The sequence below is a fragment of the Scyliorhinus canicula genome, chromosome 10 (genome assembly GCF_902713615.1).
Source record: "Scyliorhinus canicula chromosome 10, sScyCan1.1, whole genome shotgun sequence".
In the NCBI taxonomy this organism is placed as follows: Eukaryota; Metazoa; Chordata; class Chondrichthyes; order Carcharhiniformes; family Scyliorhinidae; genus Scyliorhinus; species Scyliorhinus canicula.
Window position 1 is genome coordinate 38,964,237 of NC_052155.1, and position 19,493 is coordinate 38,983,729.

The 19,493-nt window shown below is 41.7% G+C and overlaps 1 protein-coding gene across 4 annotated transcripts in view; it reads right to left on the minus strand.

Moving 5' to 3' along the window:
* LOC119972303 (KH domain-containing, RNA-binding, signal transduction-associated protein 3-like) overlaps window positions 1–18,399 on the minus strand; it is a 246,043-nt gene extending 227,644 nt beyond the window's left edge. For 2 of the 4 annotated variants that reach the window (XM_038808792.1, XM_038808791.1), the window contains exon 1: window positions 17,964–18,398. In XM_038808792.1, coding sequence (XP_038664720.1) covers window positions 17,964–18,054 — 91 coding nt within the window. In that variant the 5' untranslated portion in view covers window positions 18,055–18,398. Of the gene's footprint in view, window positions 1–17,963 lie in introns of all 4 variants that reach the window. The other 2 variants (XR_005462031.1, XM_038808793.1) reach the window with 2 other exon arrangements.
* Window positions 18,400–19,493: the final 1,094 nt, after the last annotated feature.

A 19,493-nucleotide genomic window follows, 5' to 3' on the forward strand; every position in this document is an offset into this window, starting at 1 on the left:
AAAAGTTCCATACCCCCACCCCCTGAAATATTTAGCTCCCAACTTTGATCTTCTCGTAGCCTTGTCTCTCTAATGGCTATAAGATCCTATTTACCTCAATTTGTGTCATTAATTCATTTATTTTGCATTATGTGCATTGAAATAAAGATCCATTAATTTTGTCTTTTTACCATTTATTCCACTTTTTGTCACTATTTGCTGCTGTTTTTATGTTTGTACACTCTGTCCTTTCTGTAGCACTCTGGGTATCATTACCCAAATAGCTTCGTTGCAATGAATCCAAGACAAGAAATTACATGTACAGATTCATTCATCACTCAGTTGTATTTCACTTGGCAATACAAATTTGGTTCCCTTAACTATATGAACGGTCATGCACCGAAATGGTAATGGTAAGCTGGGAATGGTAAGGAAATGGTAAGCTGGAATTGTTCTGCCTTCTCACCAGCACGAAGTTCTGTCCAGACATTTCCAAGCTCCTCCATATCCAGTAAGTGGACATCAAAATGTTTGAGATGTTGAAATGAGGACTCTCACAAACTCTGCACCATGACGGGCAAAAGTGTCTGTTTGATCCACAACTATCACATTCACTTCCTCCACCATTGAGGCACAATGGCAACTCACCAAGCATCCTTCGACAACACCTTCTAAACCTGTAAGCTCTAGAAGGACAAGGGCAGCAGATGCATGAAAACACAGATCCTGCAAGTTTCCTACCAAGTCACACACCATCCTGACTTGGAACTATATTGCCATACCTTCATTGCTGCTGGATCAAAGTCCTGGAACTTCCTTCCTAATAACACCATGGATACACCTACTCCAGGTTGACCTCAGCAGTTCAGGAGACAGCCATTACCAACTTAGGGATGGAAAAGGAGTCTTTTTAACGACACTCAATTCCCATGCAATAATAAATAAAATATCCTCTGGCTCTATTTAAAGAGCAGCGGAGTTCTCCCAGTGTGTCTTGGTTATAACATCATCAAATTAGAATCTCTGATCATTATCTGGATTTGCTCTACACACAGTTGTGGTCTACATTACCAACATGGATTACGTTCAAAAAGTATTTCATTGATTGTCTAACACTTTACCATATCCTGAGATTGTGAAAAGCTGTGATATAAAAGATTATTTTAACCTCTATAGGAACTCATTTGATAATGCGGTATAAAATTACATTTCCATTATTATTTTGTTTGGCTAGTCTATTACAAGATTACATTTACACATATGAATTATTTATTTCATTATTCATTTTAGTAGTGACATTCAAAATATTTTTTCCCACTTCTCTCCTCCTTCAAGATGCTCTTTAATACCCATTGCTTTGATCAAGCTTTTAGTCATCTGCCCTGATACCTTGATCTCTGGCACAGAGCCACAGAAGTAAAAAGTGTTTTTATTGATCTAGCTCTTGTTTAGTGCCTTGGGGCATTTAATTACATATAAATGTGCTATATAAATACAAGCTGTTGTTGTTATAATAATAATGAAACTCCATGTTCTAACACTACAGTAATTTGGGAAAATACAACAAGGTATTATATAGCATGGATTTCAGATCTGTTTCTTTGTCTTCCTCAATAACCTTCAGCAAAGTTCTGCTATACAACCCCCTTCCCCAGTTTTTTGTGGCTTGGGAATAGACAAGACTTAACATGTGTTGAAATTGCAACGCATTTAGGTGATCCCACAGCTTGACAGTCATATTTCCACTATTGCCATGATAAGCTACTCTCAGTTCTATTAAATAATGTTAATTTTGAATCACATTGTGGACAAGTAGCAGCTTATTGAACATAGAAACAGAAAAATGTTGAAAACAAACTCAGCCTGGTGGCATCTGTGGACCAATATATGACTTCTTCGTAAATTATTATTTATTATTAAAGCATCGGTTCGAAAACATAGTAGAGGCGTTGAAAATCATTTTAGGATCCTAAACAGATGGACAATCACGTACATTATGTATGACAGGAATATTTTAATACACAGTGTAATAATCACACCACGGCCAGTCTTCCAACACCATGCCTTTTTATTTACATAATGGAAAAGGCTGAAGCTTATAGCACACAAGCCCGAGGGCCTACAGAATACTAGCCCCAGCTTGAAGCAGCAGGTTATAAACTCCCATTGCTCATTTCCCATTGGGTGAGCTCCCACCCACTCAATAAGTTCATACTCACAAAGCCCACAGATCTGCAATTGTCATTGCTCACATTCGGATTTCTGGAGTCTGGTTTTAAAGTTTGGTTGCTAAATAAGAGTTGCGCTGAATTAATTTTTCCTCTTTAAAGTACTCCTCACCTTTTTTTGGGAAATGAGCAAAATGGCTTGAAATTAATTAAAGCCTAACTGTTGAGGAAAATTGCCATAAACTTATTTTCTAAAGCAAAAGTAAGGCTAGATTTTTTTTAAAAATCTCTTTAACATTGTACAACAAATTTATAAGATGAACTTAATTCATCAATTCAAATCATCTCCACCACTCAAACCTAGAGTGAAGAGATTAACCACTAGCCACATGTAGCTAATTGAGAATCAAGATGTGGCTAATTGCATTTCTGATTAAATGGTGAGGAACAGACACAGTCACTGGACATTTGATTTCATATTGACATTTCCACAATACACACAAGTGTACCTTAAACATTTTTACCCCTTATTTGCTGGAAAAATAATTAGTCAAAAAGCAATGTGCACGAGTATTATTTGATTGTTGTGTGTTCTTGGTCTGTTAGCTTAGTCTGGCACTTAGGAGTACAAATTTTGTACTTCATCATAGGAACACGATTAACATTGGAGAGAGTGCAACTAGCTCAAATAACTGCTCCAGGTGAGCAGAAGAATGCAAACACAGCAAATAATAAGCAACTCCAGCAAAACATGTCATGGGGGAGGGCAAGCAGTATCCAACAGAGCTCTTGGTGGAAGTACAAACAGGTCAGGTGCGATTGGAGTCCGGTGACTGGAATATGCTGAGAAGTCGCACATCGAGTGACTCTCCTCCCACAAACCGAAAAATAAGTTCTTTTTGCCCAATAAACAGTTGGGAAACACACGATTTGCTTCCTTGACACACAGTCTTCTACACACTTACTAATGAAGTCAGTTACTGTAGTGGCGTACTCATTCAGGCTGGTCGCAGAGTTTTTAAATACTGACCAGTCCACTGACTTTAAGCAGTCCCGTTGGAGATCATCCAATTCCTCAGACCAACAATGCACGACTTTCTTTGACGGATTCTCCCGCTTCAGTTTTTGCTTATAAGCCTGGAGCAGGAGCACAGCCTTGTGGGTCAGATTTGCCAAAGTGTGAGCGGGCGATAGAGCGGTAGACACGTTTGATATCTGTGTAGCAGGTCCAGCATGTTTGGGCCTCTTGTGGAACTGGTGATGTATTGGTGGTAACTTGGTAGTAAGCTCTTGATTGAAGTCCCCGGCCACAATGAATAAGGCCTTGGGATGTTTCGTTTCAAGTCTATTTGTGGTAGTGTATATTTCATCGGCACGATTTTCACATTGCATGGGATGTATAAAGCGATCAGGTTAACAGAGCTGAACTCCCGCGGAAGGTAATAGGCATTTTAGCATCAGGTATTCTAGGTCCGGGGAGCAGAAACTCGCCAGTGTTGCTACATCTAGACACCAGAGAAGTGTCGATTAGAAGGCAGACCCCATCTCCCCTAGCCTTATTGAGGCCGCTGTACGGTCCATTCAGTGGATTGAGAAGCCCCCTGGTTGTGGGGCACAGAGCGGTGAAGGAGACAGCCATGTCTCCTGGTGAATGTCTACGCTTTCAACTGGGACACGGCGTTTGTAAAGAAGACCATAGTGAAAATCCCAGACAGACACACACTGACTGATCATTTTGGGGAGAGGTGGGGAAAAAAAGAGAGAGAAGAGACTTAAACTGCGTACATGACCCACGGATGGACAGGTCAAACCCCAAATCGGGAAAGACCTCCCAATTTGGCAAAGGAACTCAGCCCATTCATGGAACAGATGGGGGCGGTGGACCCATGGCGATTTACCCACCTAGGGGAGAAGGAGTTCTACTTCTTCGCCCAAGTACATAATGTCTATTCACAGATTGACTTCTTTGTGTGTGTGTGTGGGGTGGGGGGGGGGGGGGGGGGGGGGGGGGAGGGGAAATCGGTGCTTCCAGGTCTAGCGGAGCACTCCGCCATCATAATCTCCGACCATGCTCCACATTATAGGAGGAGGTTGTAGACGGGTCGTACCCAACGCACCCCCCATGTACACCCCAAGAGCCCCCAGCAGGGGACTCGGGGATAAAGCAGTTCGATGATGGACTGGACATGCCAGTCGTGGGGGAAGATAGGAGATGGGGCCTGGAAGCACCGCTAAAAAACTGGAAGAAGTCATGGAGAGCATCAGCTCCATGCAGGCAGGTAAGGCGCCGGGACCGGACGGTTTCCCGGCGGACTTCTACAAAAGATTTGCAATAGCTCTGGCCCCACACCTGTGGGAGATCTTCACAGACTCACTAGCGAGGGGCACACTGCCACCTACAATCACAGAAACCTCAATCTTGCTGATACCCGAGGAAGACAAAGACCCAACAGAATGCGCTTCCTACAGCCCCATCTCGCTGCTAAACGCAGACGTGAAAATACTGGCCAAGATCCTAACCAAAAGTCTGAGGATTGCGTACCATAGGTGGCAACAGAGGCGCCTACTGAACATGACCATGACCCCATCCGGGGAGAGAAAACCAGAGGTGATTGTCTCCCTGAATGTAGAAAAGGCCTGCAACAGAGTCGAATGGAAGTACCTCAGAGGTACTGGAGCGTTTCAGGCTTGGAACAGGGTTCACCGTCTTAGTGAAACTTTTATACAATGCTCCTACAGCAGGGTTATGGACAAATACCATCAGCTCTAAGAACTTCCAGTTGCACAGAGGCACAAGGCAGGGATGCCCGTTATTCCCGTTGATGTCGGGGGGGGGGGGGGTGGGATGCCGACAGTTAGGGACTTTTACACCAACAACGGGCGAACAACGCTCAAAGAACTGACAAAAGGATCCCAGTTGATGGGCGGGGGGGGGGGGTCACATCACGAACAAGGTACCTACAAATTGAAAGCTACCTACAAAGGGAGACAAAGACATATCTACAACAATCATTGCGAGAGGACCTGCGGCATGCGGACATCCTATGGAAAGGGAACAGTGGTGACATGTACTGGTAACTGCTGGGGGATGGGTGCAATACCCAACTGGACGAGACGAGGGAGAAGTGGGAGGTGAACTTGGGGTTTGAAATGGGGGGGGGGGGGGGGGGGGGAAGAGAGAGATGCTGGAGTCGAGCACTGGACAGGGTCAACTCCACCTCCACATGCGCAAGGCAGGAAAAGAGAGTGGGGGGGGGGGAGGCGCAGGGGTAACAACCAGAATCAAAAAAAGTGGGGAACAAAAAACAAAACAGGAAACCACAACCACCACTGTAAATAATGCAAGAGAAAGAACAACGATGTATGTATGTAAATAGTCAAAACCGACATGTAAACATTTTATCTTTTTCCTGTCTCCTACCGTTTGTCCATACTTATCCTTGTTTTGTATCCCACAAAAATCTCAATAAAAACATTTAAGAAAAAAGGTCAGGTGTGATGAATGTAGGAAAGTTTTATATATAATCTAGATCTGTTGGCAGTAATTTTTTTTTTTTAAAAAGCCTGGTTTAATGAGTAGCCAGGTCTGTAGCAAGCATTTTTGGCTGTAGGATTTTTTAGTCTGACAAATAGAACATTACAGCGCAGTACAGGCCCTTCGGCCCCCGACAAAGGCAGCACGGTAGCACAACTGGTTAGCACTGTGGCTTCACAGCACCAGGGTCCCAGGTTAGATTACCTGCTGGGTCACTGTCTGTGCGGAGTCTGCACGTTCTCCCCATGTCTGCGTGGGTTTCCTCCGGGTGCTCCAGTTTCCTCCCGCAGTCCAAAGATGTGCAGATTAGGTGGATTGGCCATGCTCAATTGCCCTTAGTGTCCAAAAAAGGTTAGATGGGGTTATTGGGTTACCGGGAAAGAGTGGAAGTGAGGGCTTAAGTGGGTCGGTGTAGACTCGATGGGCCGAATGGCCTCCTTCTGCACTGTATGTTCTAAGCTCTATCTGCAGGCTGTTCCTGTTCTCTCTCTCTCTCTCTCTCTCTCTCTCTCTCTCCAAGCAGTCTTTCCAATAAAGCTCTACACAGTAACACTTGTGTCTGCTAGCTATGTTTGCAAGTGGCTTTTGACTTGTAATTGCTTTGCTCAATTGGAGATACAGAAGGTATTAATTAGTAGCTAGTAAAGGTTTCCTTTTATTTTAAGAATTGTTTAGCAGTTAGTTGAAAAGCTATTTTCTGTAATGTCAATGTGGTAACTCCTAATAATAGTGTTTGTTTTGATATAAAATATCCCTATTTGTCAGTGGAATCACTCCTGAAGTGAAGTATCCTTTCCCCAGTTTTACAAATTGAGAATTGTGGGTTTTATCTGGTTTCCAAACACAAATTAGAGCCTGGTCCAGTACCGTAACACATGCAGACACATCTTGTTGTGCCAACCAGTTCTCAACAATTGATGATGTTAAATGCTATTAGATAAAAATCTAGCCGTGCTGTGTCTGATAAATTCATGTCACAATTCCAAACTTTAGTTAGAATAACTACAAAGGTTTCACACTGAGTAGTTACTTAAGTAAATCCACACAAAGTATACTTACCTGATTTGTGTGAACAAAATATTTTCTACTAGCATTACTACATATGGCTCGAAAGGTATGACATAATCATGCTTTGCGGCTAGTCAACAACTACCACTGAATAACACTGCCATAGCAATGAAAGATCTTTTCAGATGTATTTGGAAGGCAAAAATCTGAAAATATACAGCTAAAGTGGATGTAACAGGAAAAACTCACACGCCGATTAAGTTTTAATGAAGCCACTGCAGGAAGTTGAACACAAAATGTTTTTCCAGTCTATCTCCAAGTTCACAGCAAAGTAATTTACTTTATTTAGGATAATGTTAGAATTCCATAAATAATGCTTCCCTTATAATAATTATCAAGCCAAGGCAAAAGCACCAACCAACCATTCTTACAGATGTGATGGCAAACCGAATACTAAAATGACATGTCCACTCAATATATCACAGTAACATAGTCTTTCTTTTTAAATTTAGAGTACCCAATTCATTTTTTCCAATTGAGGGGCAATTTAGCGTGGCCAATCCACCTAACCTGCACATCTTCTGGGTTGTGGGGGGCGAGACCCACGCAAACACAGGGAGAATGTGCAAACTCCACACGGACAGTGACCCAGAGCCGGGATCGAACCTGGGACCTCGGCGCCGTGAGGCAGCAGGGGTAATCCACTATGCCACCGTGCTGTCCACAGTAACACAATTCTTGTAAGGTTAAATCGGCCTGGTCTTTGACAAACTGCTGAAGCTCATGTGGCCTTCCGATGAAGTACATCTACCGGATGCTGTGTGTCAGGAAGTAATAGCTTTCCCACAGAAGATGGTGCGAAAACACCCAAAATTAACATATTAAAATGGATAGAATTAAGCTTGATGCAGACACACAAGCCAAATGCAAATAGTTATTCTAAATTCAATTTCATACCCTGGCTGCAGTATTTGTGCTTGAAGGTTTCATAAGACTAATTTCAAGATTACACTGACAGATCAAATCTTGAAATCGATTCTCATTTATAGGGCAGAGACCTTCAACACGACGTGCAAATTAAGGCCATTATTCCTTATCAATCATAATCAAACCTCAAGCTTTTAATGTGCTCTTACATTAACAGGTACAATATCATCTGAACTGGATGTTTCATATAATAGCACTCTGAACTAGGTACTAGAAGATCTGGGGTGGGATTCTCCGGCCATCCAGCCGCGCAGCGGGAGGTGGCGTGCCGTTCACTGGAGGCGGGATTCTCTGCACTCGCTGCCGTTAATGGGAATTCCCATTGAAGCCATCCCACGCCACCAGGAAATCCATGGGTGGGAGTGCACCGCTGGCAGGAAGAAAATCCTGCCGCCAGAGAACGGTCGGAGAATTCGGCCCTGCTCTGCAAAAGATCATGAGCCATAACTAGCTGTTTCAACCAGTCATACTGTGACAGTTCCAAGTTCATTGGTATTAACTGCATTTTACGTTTTCTCCCCAGTATCCATATTTTGTTCACTCAGCAGTCCCAAGAAAATTTTCTAAGAATCTATCCCTTGTAAAAGGTATAAGATTCCATGACAGAGTGCCTCTTCATACCAATAAGTATTTTAAAATCATTTCACTCGTCACAACTTATAGCTGTAAATCAATTATATATATTTTTTTAAAATCACATGGGGCAGTTGTCCGAGGTGGCTAAATTTTGGGGAAAAATAAAATTCACTCAGCCTTGGTTTGCGCATCGTTATTTGGTCAAGCTGAGGTTACCATAAAGCAAATAATTATCCAGGAAATCTGTATAAATTTAACCACAATGGCAGTGCGAGGGCAGCTGTAAAAGATGCTGAAGTCGGTCAGAAAATCAATAGCATGCCACATTAAGAATGAGGCATTTCTATCCTGGCAATAGAATGCGCAAAATGAGTTTTTTAAGAAAACATGCAGTGATTTAGCATACCTCAACCTTAAATGAAATCCTACTAAATTTACCAACACCAATGTTCAGAAAAACAGTTTTATTCAGAGGCGCTTGGAAATTCCAATTCTGTTAAACCCAAACTATTTTTATTCAAGACAGAGACTGACAAATTTCTAGATATTAAAGACATTTAGGGATATGGCATAGTGCAGAAAAATGGTGTTGAGGCAGAGGGCTAGTCATGACCAAGTCAAATAGCACAGCAGGCTTGAAGGGGAGAATACTCTACTCCTATTTCCCATGAACACTTTCACCAAACTGGGTTTGGGAGGTGCAGTGATTTAGCATTCTTACTTTCCGCTCTGGGACTGGAATTGAAATCCTAGAGGAAATAAATGCCCCTCTCACAATTGGCAAGACATGCTAATTAAAATGTGTTTTTGAATTCTCAACCAGTTCCCAGTTGGCACAGTCACCACAAACTGCTCAGAATTTGGAAGTTTTAAGCAGAGAGCCCACAAGATAGTTTATGAATGAAGTGGAAAAGTTCACACTTAAAATAATCTGCACAGAATAAAATAGTATAAATAACATTTATAAAACAGAATATTAAATACTGTAATGATCACGGTCAACATACAATGAAGCACAAGATTATTCCTGTTACAGCTCTCAAAACACTGCCCAACTATCAAATAGAGTCCACAATCAATTGAGGCAGGAGATTCCACATGCTGCAACTTAAATAAAAGATCAATTGACCATCTGTGATTTGTGATCTTCCTGCACATCTTAATGGTAAGGGATTATTAATACGAGTTTGACTATTTGCCGTGAGTACGAGTACTGGCAGTTATCCAAAATGTAATTCCTGGCCGAGACTGGGTGCAGAACTGACTTGGTTACAGCAGAAAACACCTAAAAGGAATTATAAAGAGCCCATGTACCAATGACTGAACCAGATATCTGTGAAGCTGTACTTTGATCCATGGTAACTATATGGAATAAGGTTTCTTGTTGCAGCAGAGTTTTATTGTGAATACTTGACGCAGAAATTGGGGGCTGAAGTCAAAAGGTACTTGTTACCCGAGGAACATTTAAAAAACTTAAAGTAGAGAAACTGAATGCCAATAATCACAAAGTTTTAGAAGTCAGAGGGTACTGTAATTAAAAACAAACTTGCATGTGTTACATGCAGTGGGAGTCTGTTAGTTCAGTTGGCTGGACAGCTGGTTTGTGATGTGGTGCAAAGTCAACAGCATGGGTTTAATTCCCTTACCCACTGAGATTATTCATGCAGGCCCTGCCTTCTCAGGCAACCTTGCCCGTTGCCCGAGGTGGGGTGACCCTCATGTTAAATCACCACCAGTCAGCTCACAAAGGGGAGAGCAGCCTATGGTCCTCGGGGACGATGGAAATTTTCAAATACATTAAGGCACTGCATGTTATGTATTTATTTCATACAGCTGCCATGCATGTGCTAGATTCTTGGAGAACTGCAACATATTTATACAGCAACTTTAAGGTAATTTCACATCCAAAAGGTGCTTCACAGGTACATAATACAACAAAATATGAGACTAAGCCACAGAGATGCTGGGCAGGATTCTCTCAGCCAGGCCTGGGCCAGAGGATCCCCGCAACCAGCCACGCCCCCCCCGGCACACGATTCTCTGCCCTGCGGAGAATTGCCGCCATACCGGCGTGGCGCCGGTCACGGGCCGTTCTACGCGGCTGGCCCGCTGATTCTCAGCCCGGAATGGGCCGAGCGGCCATAGTGAAACGCTGAGTCCCGCCGGCGCCATCCACACCTGCTCGCAGCCGGTGGGAACTCTGCGTGGAAGGGTCGGGTGGCGGCCCGTTTGGGGCGGGGGGGGGGGGGCGCCACCGGTCGGCCCCCTGGCCTCTTTTATTTTGCACCGGCTTCAGTACTCCTGCGCCATGTTGCGTCGGGGCCGACTGGCCCCCTGTAGGGGCCAGAATTACTCCAGGCAGCGGCCTGTTCACGCTGTCGTAAAACACGATGGCGTGGACACGCTGCTGCAGGATGAGAGAATCGCACCCACTAGCTCCCACGACCAAAAGCTTTAGTTTCAAAGAAGTGCCTTAAAAAGGAGGAAAGTAAGGTCGAGGGGTGTAAGGAAACAATTCCAGAACTTAACCTAATCAACTAAAGGCCCAGTCACAAATGATGAAGCAATTAAGGCTAGAATTAAAGTGCAGATATCACGAGTGGTTGTGCAGCTGCAAGATACACAAGGGAAGGGCAGCACGGTAGCATTGTGGATAGCACAATGGCTTCACAGCTCCAGGGTTCCAGGTTCGATTCCGGCTTGGGGCACTGTCTGTGCGGAGTCCGCACATCCTCCCAGCGTGTGCGTAGGTTTCCTCCGGGTGCTCCGGTTTCCTCCCACAGTCCAAAGATGTGCAGGTTAGGTGGATTGGCCATGATAAATTGCCCTTAGTGTTGAGTGGGGTTACTGGGTTATTGGGATAGGGTGGAGGTGTTGAACTTGGGTAGGGTGCTCTTTCCAAGAGCCGGTGCAGACTCGATGGGCCGAATGGCCTCCTTCTGCACTGTAAATTCTATGATCATATGTGCAAGGGGTGGGGCACAAAGGAATTTGAAAACAAGGTTGAAAATTTTAAAGTCAGGATATTGCTTGACCAGGAGCGAATAGGAAGTCAGTGAGCACAGCAGTAGAGAGGGGAATGTGACTTGCTGCAAGTTAAAACACAGGCAGCTGAGTTTTGGATGATCTCAAGTTTACAGAGATTATAACGTGGGAGACCAACCAGGAATAGTCAGGTCTGGAGATAGTGAGGGCATGAATGAGGGTTTCAGCAACAAATGATCTGAGACCGTGGCAAAGCCAGGCAATGCTCGGGAGGTGGAAATAGGCAGTCTTAGTGATGTGGAAGTAAAGTGAAAATACCCAGAGTTTTATTTAGAAAATAAGAAACAACATTTTCATTAGCAGGTTTATAAACTAGTCCACGAGTGAGCTTGTTAATAACTCAAATAAAAGTTGAATCTAGAAAGGAAAAGGTACTACCTAAATATTTGTTTTGCAAGTCTTTGGTATGATAAGGTGATACTCCACAGGGCAAGACAAGTCATGGCAAAATAAAAACTCTACCCCACCACCTACTGTAAAATCTCTCAACGTGCAGCTGTGCAGAATACAGCAAGAACAAAATGCCGTTCTAAACAAAGCCTACCCAATAGTAATATACTTTAATGACAATTACAGGAGATGGTCATTGTAATTAGGGATTTTATTCACAAGAACTTTATTCAGTGACAATTATTTACCAGGTTTACGGTATCAGCGCATGTGCCCATGTGAACATAAAAGCTATGTTGCTCATCATTTTTGCTTTCCAATCTTCATCTTAGCAAATGATAGCAGATAAATTTTATTGGCATCCTTCAAAAAATGTTTTAAAAAACTTGAATGTAAGACTTAAAAGCTTTATCCTTAAGAAAAGGAAAGCAATTTTCAATACTTAAAAAACAATGCAAACCACAACTGAAACTAAATGAACGTTTATGAGTTGGGTGGGGGAACAGCCAACATTCCTGGTGTGCCTGCTGAAACCAAAATACAAATTTCTGCATATATAAATCTCCTGCAGAATCATAAAAAGGCTATTTCAAGGGTCTGTTCCCAATGAATTCATAGCTGCAATATCCCTATTCATTCAACCTGGAAGCTCAACTTCAAAACTAAACACATTATTCAAACACCAAACAACATCCAGGATTCAATTTCAACTCAAGGATGCTTTCAAAACTTAAATTACCTTGTTGCCATTTATGTTTTTAATTATTTTCCAAATTACATAGCAAAACAGTTTCTAAAGCCAGTTTTCAGGGTGTCAATCTCAAATATAATTCAAACATATACAGATTTTAGATGCAATAATTATTGTACTGTAATTTAACAGAAATGTTTTTTCAGTCAGCTTATTCAGGATCTTGTGGGCAAAAGACTTTAATGGTCAAACAATTAAAAACAAACTTTACACAAGAAATGTCCAGTAAAATTTTGTTCTGAAATTTCCCCACTCCGGCACTCAACAGCAATACATGCTTTAAGTGCAACAAAATATCTAACTGACTAGGACAAATTTCAAATGAATGGTCGGAGACTATGTTCCGGAAACAGCACAATCAACGCACAGCAAAGCATAGCACTTGCTAAACTGAAGTCATTGTGTGACTTATCCATTTCCCCATCAGAAAAATTCTCTTCTCAAGACTCTCTGGTCATTACACCAATGACAACATTATAATGGCTTGGTTACCTTTACAGTTACATTGAACATTCCATCAAATTTTATGGTGGAATTGGGAACAGGAAACTCTTCAACCAATTCTATGTAAATTAAGCACACAAGAATATGCATTCCATCTATGATCAGACAGGGGGTAACAATCCCTGAGCCATCATAACGGAGCTTGTTAACGAATAGAAAATTTTACTACAAATTAATGCCGATTCTCAATAAAGGATCACCCGCATTCCATAATCCACTCAACAAGGTCATGAATATTCCGTTGTGTAGAATTGTATGTTAGAATAGGGAATTGAGCTAATTAAAGCACTCGCTGAAAGGTCCTTCAATATGTTCATTATTATATATTGAATAGTTATTAAGGTCTAATAGAGGATCCTTAAAGTAATACTCAACTGGATTTTCAAATTTAATTCCATACCGGCAGTCATTTTGCAAAGTTCTCTGTCTGAATCTGTATCTTGCTGTTAAAATTGATTTTGCAAGTGTGCCATGTGTGAACTTTATTCATTCCACTTCGCCCAAATGTAAACATTGAAAATGACTGCATTGATGCACTACAAAACACAGACACAATATTTAAATATCTCCAATTTTTAACAAAAATGAAACATATGCACTAACTGATTGGTATATTTAGAATATGATATGCTCCCTGTAAGAGACCAATAATCTTTAAAAAGGAAATTCACACTTTCAATAAAAAATTGAAAGGATCCCACAAGATTTCAAGTTAAGATTTTTACTGTAACAAATTAAAAGCAACAGTGACTAAACATTGGAGTGTAAGTTGCTGACTGAAATAAAGCACATGACTGAAAATCCCCGTTTCATGGTTATGCTTTATTCTGTTCCTTATGTGGACACTTCATTATCCAGGAACTAGTTCAAAGATATTCTCAACTCCTTTTTCAGCCAGCAATGACTACTGCATGAACTGACTTTCACAATGAGGGATGAATTGGAGATTCTTTTTACCCAAAGTTCAGCAAATCCTCCAATTGGCTTGGTCTCTTAAATCCAAGCGTGAGCTACCACTCAAATCCTACATGGTGAACAAAGGAACTTGCGACCCATATGTCATTACTCTTTCTCTCTCAGATTATTGCAGACATCTTGTCTGGTGAGATCCAGTGATATCTTTAGGAAAATCTGCAACCCATCCTACAATGGCTTCCTATGAACTTTTAACGTCTCAAAGTCGCTCTCCATGGTAATGTGATTTAAAAGGGCCCTGTATCCAGACAGAAAAGCTAATTAGCTATCCTCTGAAACTTCCAACTTAATTCTATATTGGAATTAAGTAGACAATTTAAAGTATAACCATTTACAAAACGTGACATCCAAACACATCCCTGGACTTGGAGACTGACAGTCAATCTACTGAGAGTACAGCTGCTTGCGGTCATTACTTGCAGATGTGAATATTTTGCAACCTTCTTCCCAGTAACATTACCTGGGCCTCCTTTTAACCTTCAACAACCAAGCCAGGCTCGCTGTAGGGCAGAATTCGGAACAGGTCAAATGATCCCTTTTATTCCTCCATTTTACCCTTAATTAGAGAGAAAGTCGCAAAACATATTACAAACTTCATGTTTGTAACAAAATACATTCAAGCCAAAGTTAATGAAATTAGAAAATAGCTCTACACACCACACTGACTTTATTAGGGTGAATAGTCACTTGCAATTCAACTAATTCCTTTCCCCAAACTGCCAAATGTTCAAATAAAGAAAAACATTTCAATTAAATAATTTAGGCTCAGGCACAAAGTTGAAGAGAACACTAGAATGTTTGGCTTGACTTTAGGAAAAAATAAATCGCCACTGTAAACCAAACAAGAATGTAAACAGCACCTGTATTACAGCCCCTCTCTTTTTTAACAGAATTGTGTATAGAATAATTTGGAACGGTCATGCTACCAATACTGTGATCGCTTCAACAATGAGTTTTAAAGGTGCATTACAACCCAGTCAACTGGCTGATCAGCTCAATCATTTGCATAATCTAAAAGTTTGGCATATTATAATTCATAAATTGTAATCAATTGGATGTTAAATGTTGTTAAAAAAGCACAAATGCACTATCTAATCCAAGCACAGAATTCCAATGCAAAATTCCTGCCCCTTTATCCAATTGTATTTATAAACATCTGTTGTGCACAATAAATTTCATAGGGTCATACAAGTATATTGCGTTTTAATCAAAGTTCCATCCCCTCCCCCCCCCCCCAAAAAAAAAGATTATACAGGAGCATGGAAAAAAGGTAATAGATTCCACAACATTCTCAAACTTTGGAGAACAACATCAGAATAACAAGTTCACAAAACAAACTGTGAACCCTTTACATTATCAAACTGCTAAAAATCACAAGTCATTTATGAAAGTAGATAACCAGATACATAAAGCACCGAGTTACCAATTTCAGGTCAGTTCCACAAATAATAGACAATTCCTGCAGTCAGAATACAACAATTGTAAATATAAAATAATCAGCCGGACAACCATTTGTCTTTTTCCCAACAAAGTATTCCCTACAAAGTGGCTACAAATCTTGGATTTTAAATTACAGTTGCAGCCAGAAGGCTATCCAAACACTTCAGAATGTTTAAAGAATGCATACTAGCTAAATGTTACTTTAAAACACAAAAAAGTAAGTATTTCCTTTTATTCTTAGTTGATCTGATAAAAATGCTTCATAGAAGGCCATTCAGCCCATCAAATCTGCACGTACCCTCTGAAAGATTACCCTACCTAGGCCCACTACTGCCCCTTTCTCCACCCACCCCCCCCCCCCCCCCCCCCACCCCCCAATCCAGCACACGTTTGCACTTGCATCGGGTAACTGCCGATGTAAAGTCTGGACACTTCAACTCCCTTGAACTACCAGTCTACTTGTTCCATATTTAAAATGATTGATGATGCATCTTATTTTACCCCACAGCTGTAAACTCTAAGTTTGTTCAAATATATATTTTTAAAATATGGTGGCATGTGAAGTTATGTCCCCTTTCTACCTCCCAATCCAAGCGCATTATTCTTCGCACAATGTCCTAAGTAAACACTAAAAATTACTTAAAAACATCTCGTCAATTATAAAACAATCTTCCAATAGCATCTGAAGAAGCTGTCACAAAAGTCATTTCAGTTTGACTCGACTAAATTTCATTTGTATTGCAAAGAAGCAGTAGAAAGCAGCCTTGATTCCAACAGAAATGTCCTAATATAAGCTAGCAGTAGTGCCTCCGGAGGCATAAACTATTGATTTCTTCCTGCACTACTGAAAGTACTTCCAAAAAGAAAATATAAATGGGTGTCATTCATTACCTCTTTCATGTTATTTGTCAGGGGGATGGCAGGCAAAAAATGCCCACATTACATGTCAAGTCTGCAGTCAAAAATCTAGAAGTGCTGATAACTTCACTTACTTCCCTGGTGCTGTCTCTGCTCTGAAATCTACCTCATAATATAGAATGAGGTAAATTTACAGCACCAGCAGTTTCACGCAAACATATTTTTGTCAGTTGTTGCTAATGTATGTCAAGCTTAGAAATGTTAACACTCCTTTCCTCCCAGTAAAGCCATCAATTGTGTAATCTGAATCTAACCAAGACTGTGGGGATTTATATTTCCACTAAGAACTTGCAGGATACCAATCATGTAAGAATTCAAAAACAGTAATTCAACATGAGACAAGAGTGCTTAGAAATATACCAGCCAAAAGGTATATGTACACATTTCCAATAGAAAGCTCTGAAAGTTAAACAATTGCCAACTGAGAAAGTTATTTGATAAAGTCTTGTTTTAATTAGATGCAAAATTAATTTAGATATGCTTTCATCTTCATTGGTTAATAGCAGTTCACCTCTTTAATAATTAAGTTCAGACAAATTCTGAATGTATTGAAAAAAAATGAATGCATCTAATTAAAATGAGACTTTATCGAATAAGAAATATCATTATTCCTCAGCTCCATGGAGATGTCAATTTACCTCAGGATGTCTCCAAAAGCACACCAAAATAAGTAATCAAGGAACACTGAACCATCTTCTAACATCAAGCCAAAAGTAGCGCTTCTAATTTTGTCTTTCGCGACAAAGCATCCAGTTTATATCCGCGTGGCTCCTTGTTGGCTTGCAAACAAAAGGTTTTAATGAGGTTTGGCATTGCTTCAGTTCAAACAAGGAATTTAACTAGAGATGCGTTACATATTAAAAGACAGGACTTTTCGACATACGCAAAACTCCTTAACAGCAGCCCACGAGTCACGTTAAAAGAGGTATTATTTATATATTTACTATTTTAAGGATATTTTAAGTCAAGCGAAAGTTATTTAATTCCCTCTCACCTAACCCCCTTTTCATTTTTCCCTTTTCTCCCGCTTCAGAACCAAAAACCTCCATTGCAATGCCAGAATAATGGGGAGGCTGGAAAATTGTTCAACAGGAGTGAGCGGATCAGAGCCTCTCAGACAGGACTAAAAAGCCAAAAAAAAAAACACACCAACTGAGGTTGAAAACGGGACTCTTTCCCAGTGGCAAAACATGATTCTTTTGCAATATCCTTTTGCCTTGCAGTCCGCGAAAAGCTACACATAAATCCCAATCGCGAACTGCTTGAATGAAAACTAATTATTTTGTTTAAAATTAGTGGTGTGTGTGTTGGGGGGGGGGGGGGAAGCCGAATAAAACTGAAGGAAATCAGACACATGCCCCCCACTTTGGGGTGACAAGAAATGTCTGGATGCTCGACACAAGTGTCAGATGCACCGACAGCAAGACAATGCAAAAGGGGTTGGGTGGGGGGGAAATCTCACTTCAGTGGGTTTGTAAATAAGTATTTTAAATAAAAACGCCATTCACCCGGTAACTTTTTTAATACAAATTCCTAAAAAAGGTGCGTAAATTTGGAGCTAATTCTCCATCAGTTTGATTTCCCATCCACACACATCAGCCACCAGTTCGGTTATTCCAACAAAGAGTAGGAGGAGGAGGAAAGTTTTAACCAAGATGTAATGATAAGGTTCTCCCCCCTGCTCTACCTGCTGTCACCAGCCTGGTGGCGTGGACGAAGGAAGGGTCCAGACTGTCCTTCTCGGCCATCAGCTCGGGCAAGTACTTGCTATCGTCCATCCTGTGCAAGCCAGCGGCGATCCGGACGAGGAGGTCTTCTTCCTTTCCTCCTCTCCCCTCCGCAAATTATTTTTGAATGCACAAAAAAATATATATAAAAATAAAAATCGGCGGAAAGAAAATGTCCGACTCTGCCAGCGGAATCACCGCGCTCGGTAGATCTGATTATTATTTTTAAATAAAAATGGAAAATATGTAACGCCGGGCAAAATATTCCGAACCAAGTGTTTAAACGATCCAATGCCGCCCTCGTGTTTTTTTTTCTCTCTGTCTCACTCACTCCTTCCCTTTCTCTCCCTCCCCCCCTTCTCTCCACCTTCCTCCTGCTTCAGGCGACAACGCAGGTTATAAAGGGAGAGAAAGAAATCAAAAATAACCGACCGCTGCCACCCCTCCGTCCCGCCCCTTCACCTCGCGCCATTGGTCGCCCCTCACGTCGCTCAACGGCCCGATTCCTTTCCCTATTGGGTGCCATCTCTCCGGCTCCTCCCCTCACCCCTCACCCCTCCCCCTTCCCCGACGCACAATCGCCAGCCGGCTTTTCTTTTCCGTGCGGCGGCGCGTGCTCACTCTCCCCCCCTCTCTCTCTCTCTCTCTCTGGCCCCGCCTCCCCGTCACCATCAGCCCCGCCTGTCAATCATCGACCTAGCCCCACCCCCTCGCTCCCTCCGCGCTGGCGCGATCCATCCTTTCCCGGGCTCTGGTTATTTTCCCCCTCGGCCACACGTCATTCAAAGCCGCCGCACCGCTCTCCGCGCTGACAATATAACTCCCCGGAGCACCATTTGACGTTTTATGCACGTCGGGGAAAGGATGTAAAGTCAGTTCCACGAATTGCAGCGTATTTTGCTGATTTTTGAGACAAGTGCACAAAAGGCGTTTTGACTGCGCGAAAAATAAACCAGAGTTGATGGGTTGCGTAGCAGATGGACAAGTGCTTGCTGCAGGTTGATTGGGAGAAGTCGTTCAGTATTTCGCCAAGTTTCTTTTTGGGAAGTGGCAATACTGCCTCCCTGTGGTTTAATTGTTATCTACATCTTTCCCCTAACGAGCTGCTGCGTTTATGGATGTCAGAAGTTTTTTAATTGTGATAATGGGCAGTATCTTCTCTTTATTCAGTTTTATCACTCTATATATCGCTATTTTACCAGAATTTGTTTATCTCCACGTGAGTATAATGTGTGGTATTAATTAGGCACGGAAAAAACCTCGCTTTCCTTAGCATTCTATGTGACCTCTGGACATCCCAAAGAGCTTTAAATCCATTGAAGTACTTTTTAAAAGTCGCCACTGTTGAGAATTGGGAAAAGTAGCAACCAGTTCATTCACACAAAGCACGCTTCCACAAACAGCAAATGACTGGACCATTTGATTTTTTCACTCTGTGGATTGTGGGATAAATATTGGCCAGAGCATCAGGGATGGAATGAAAGTCACAG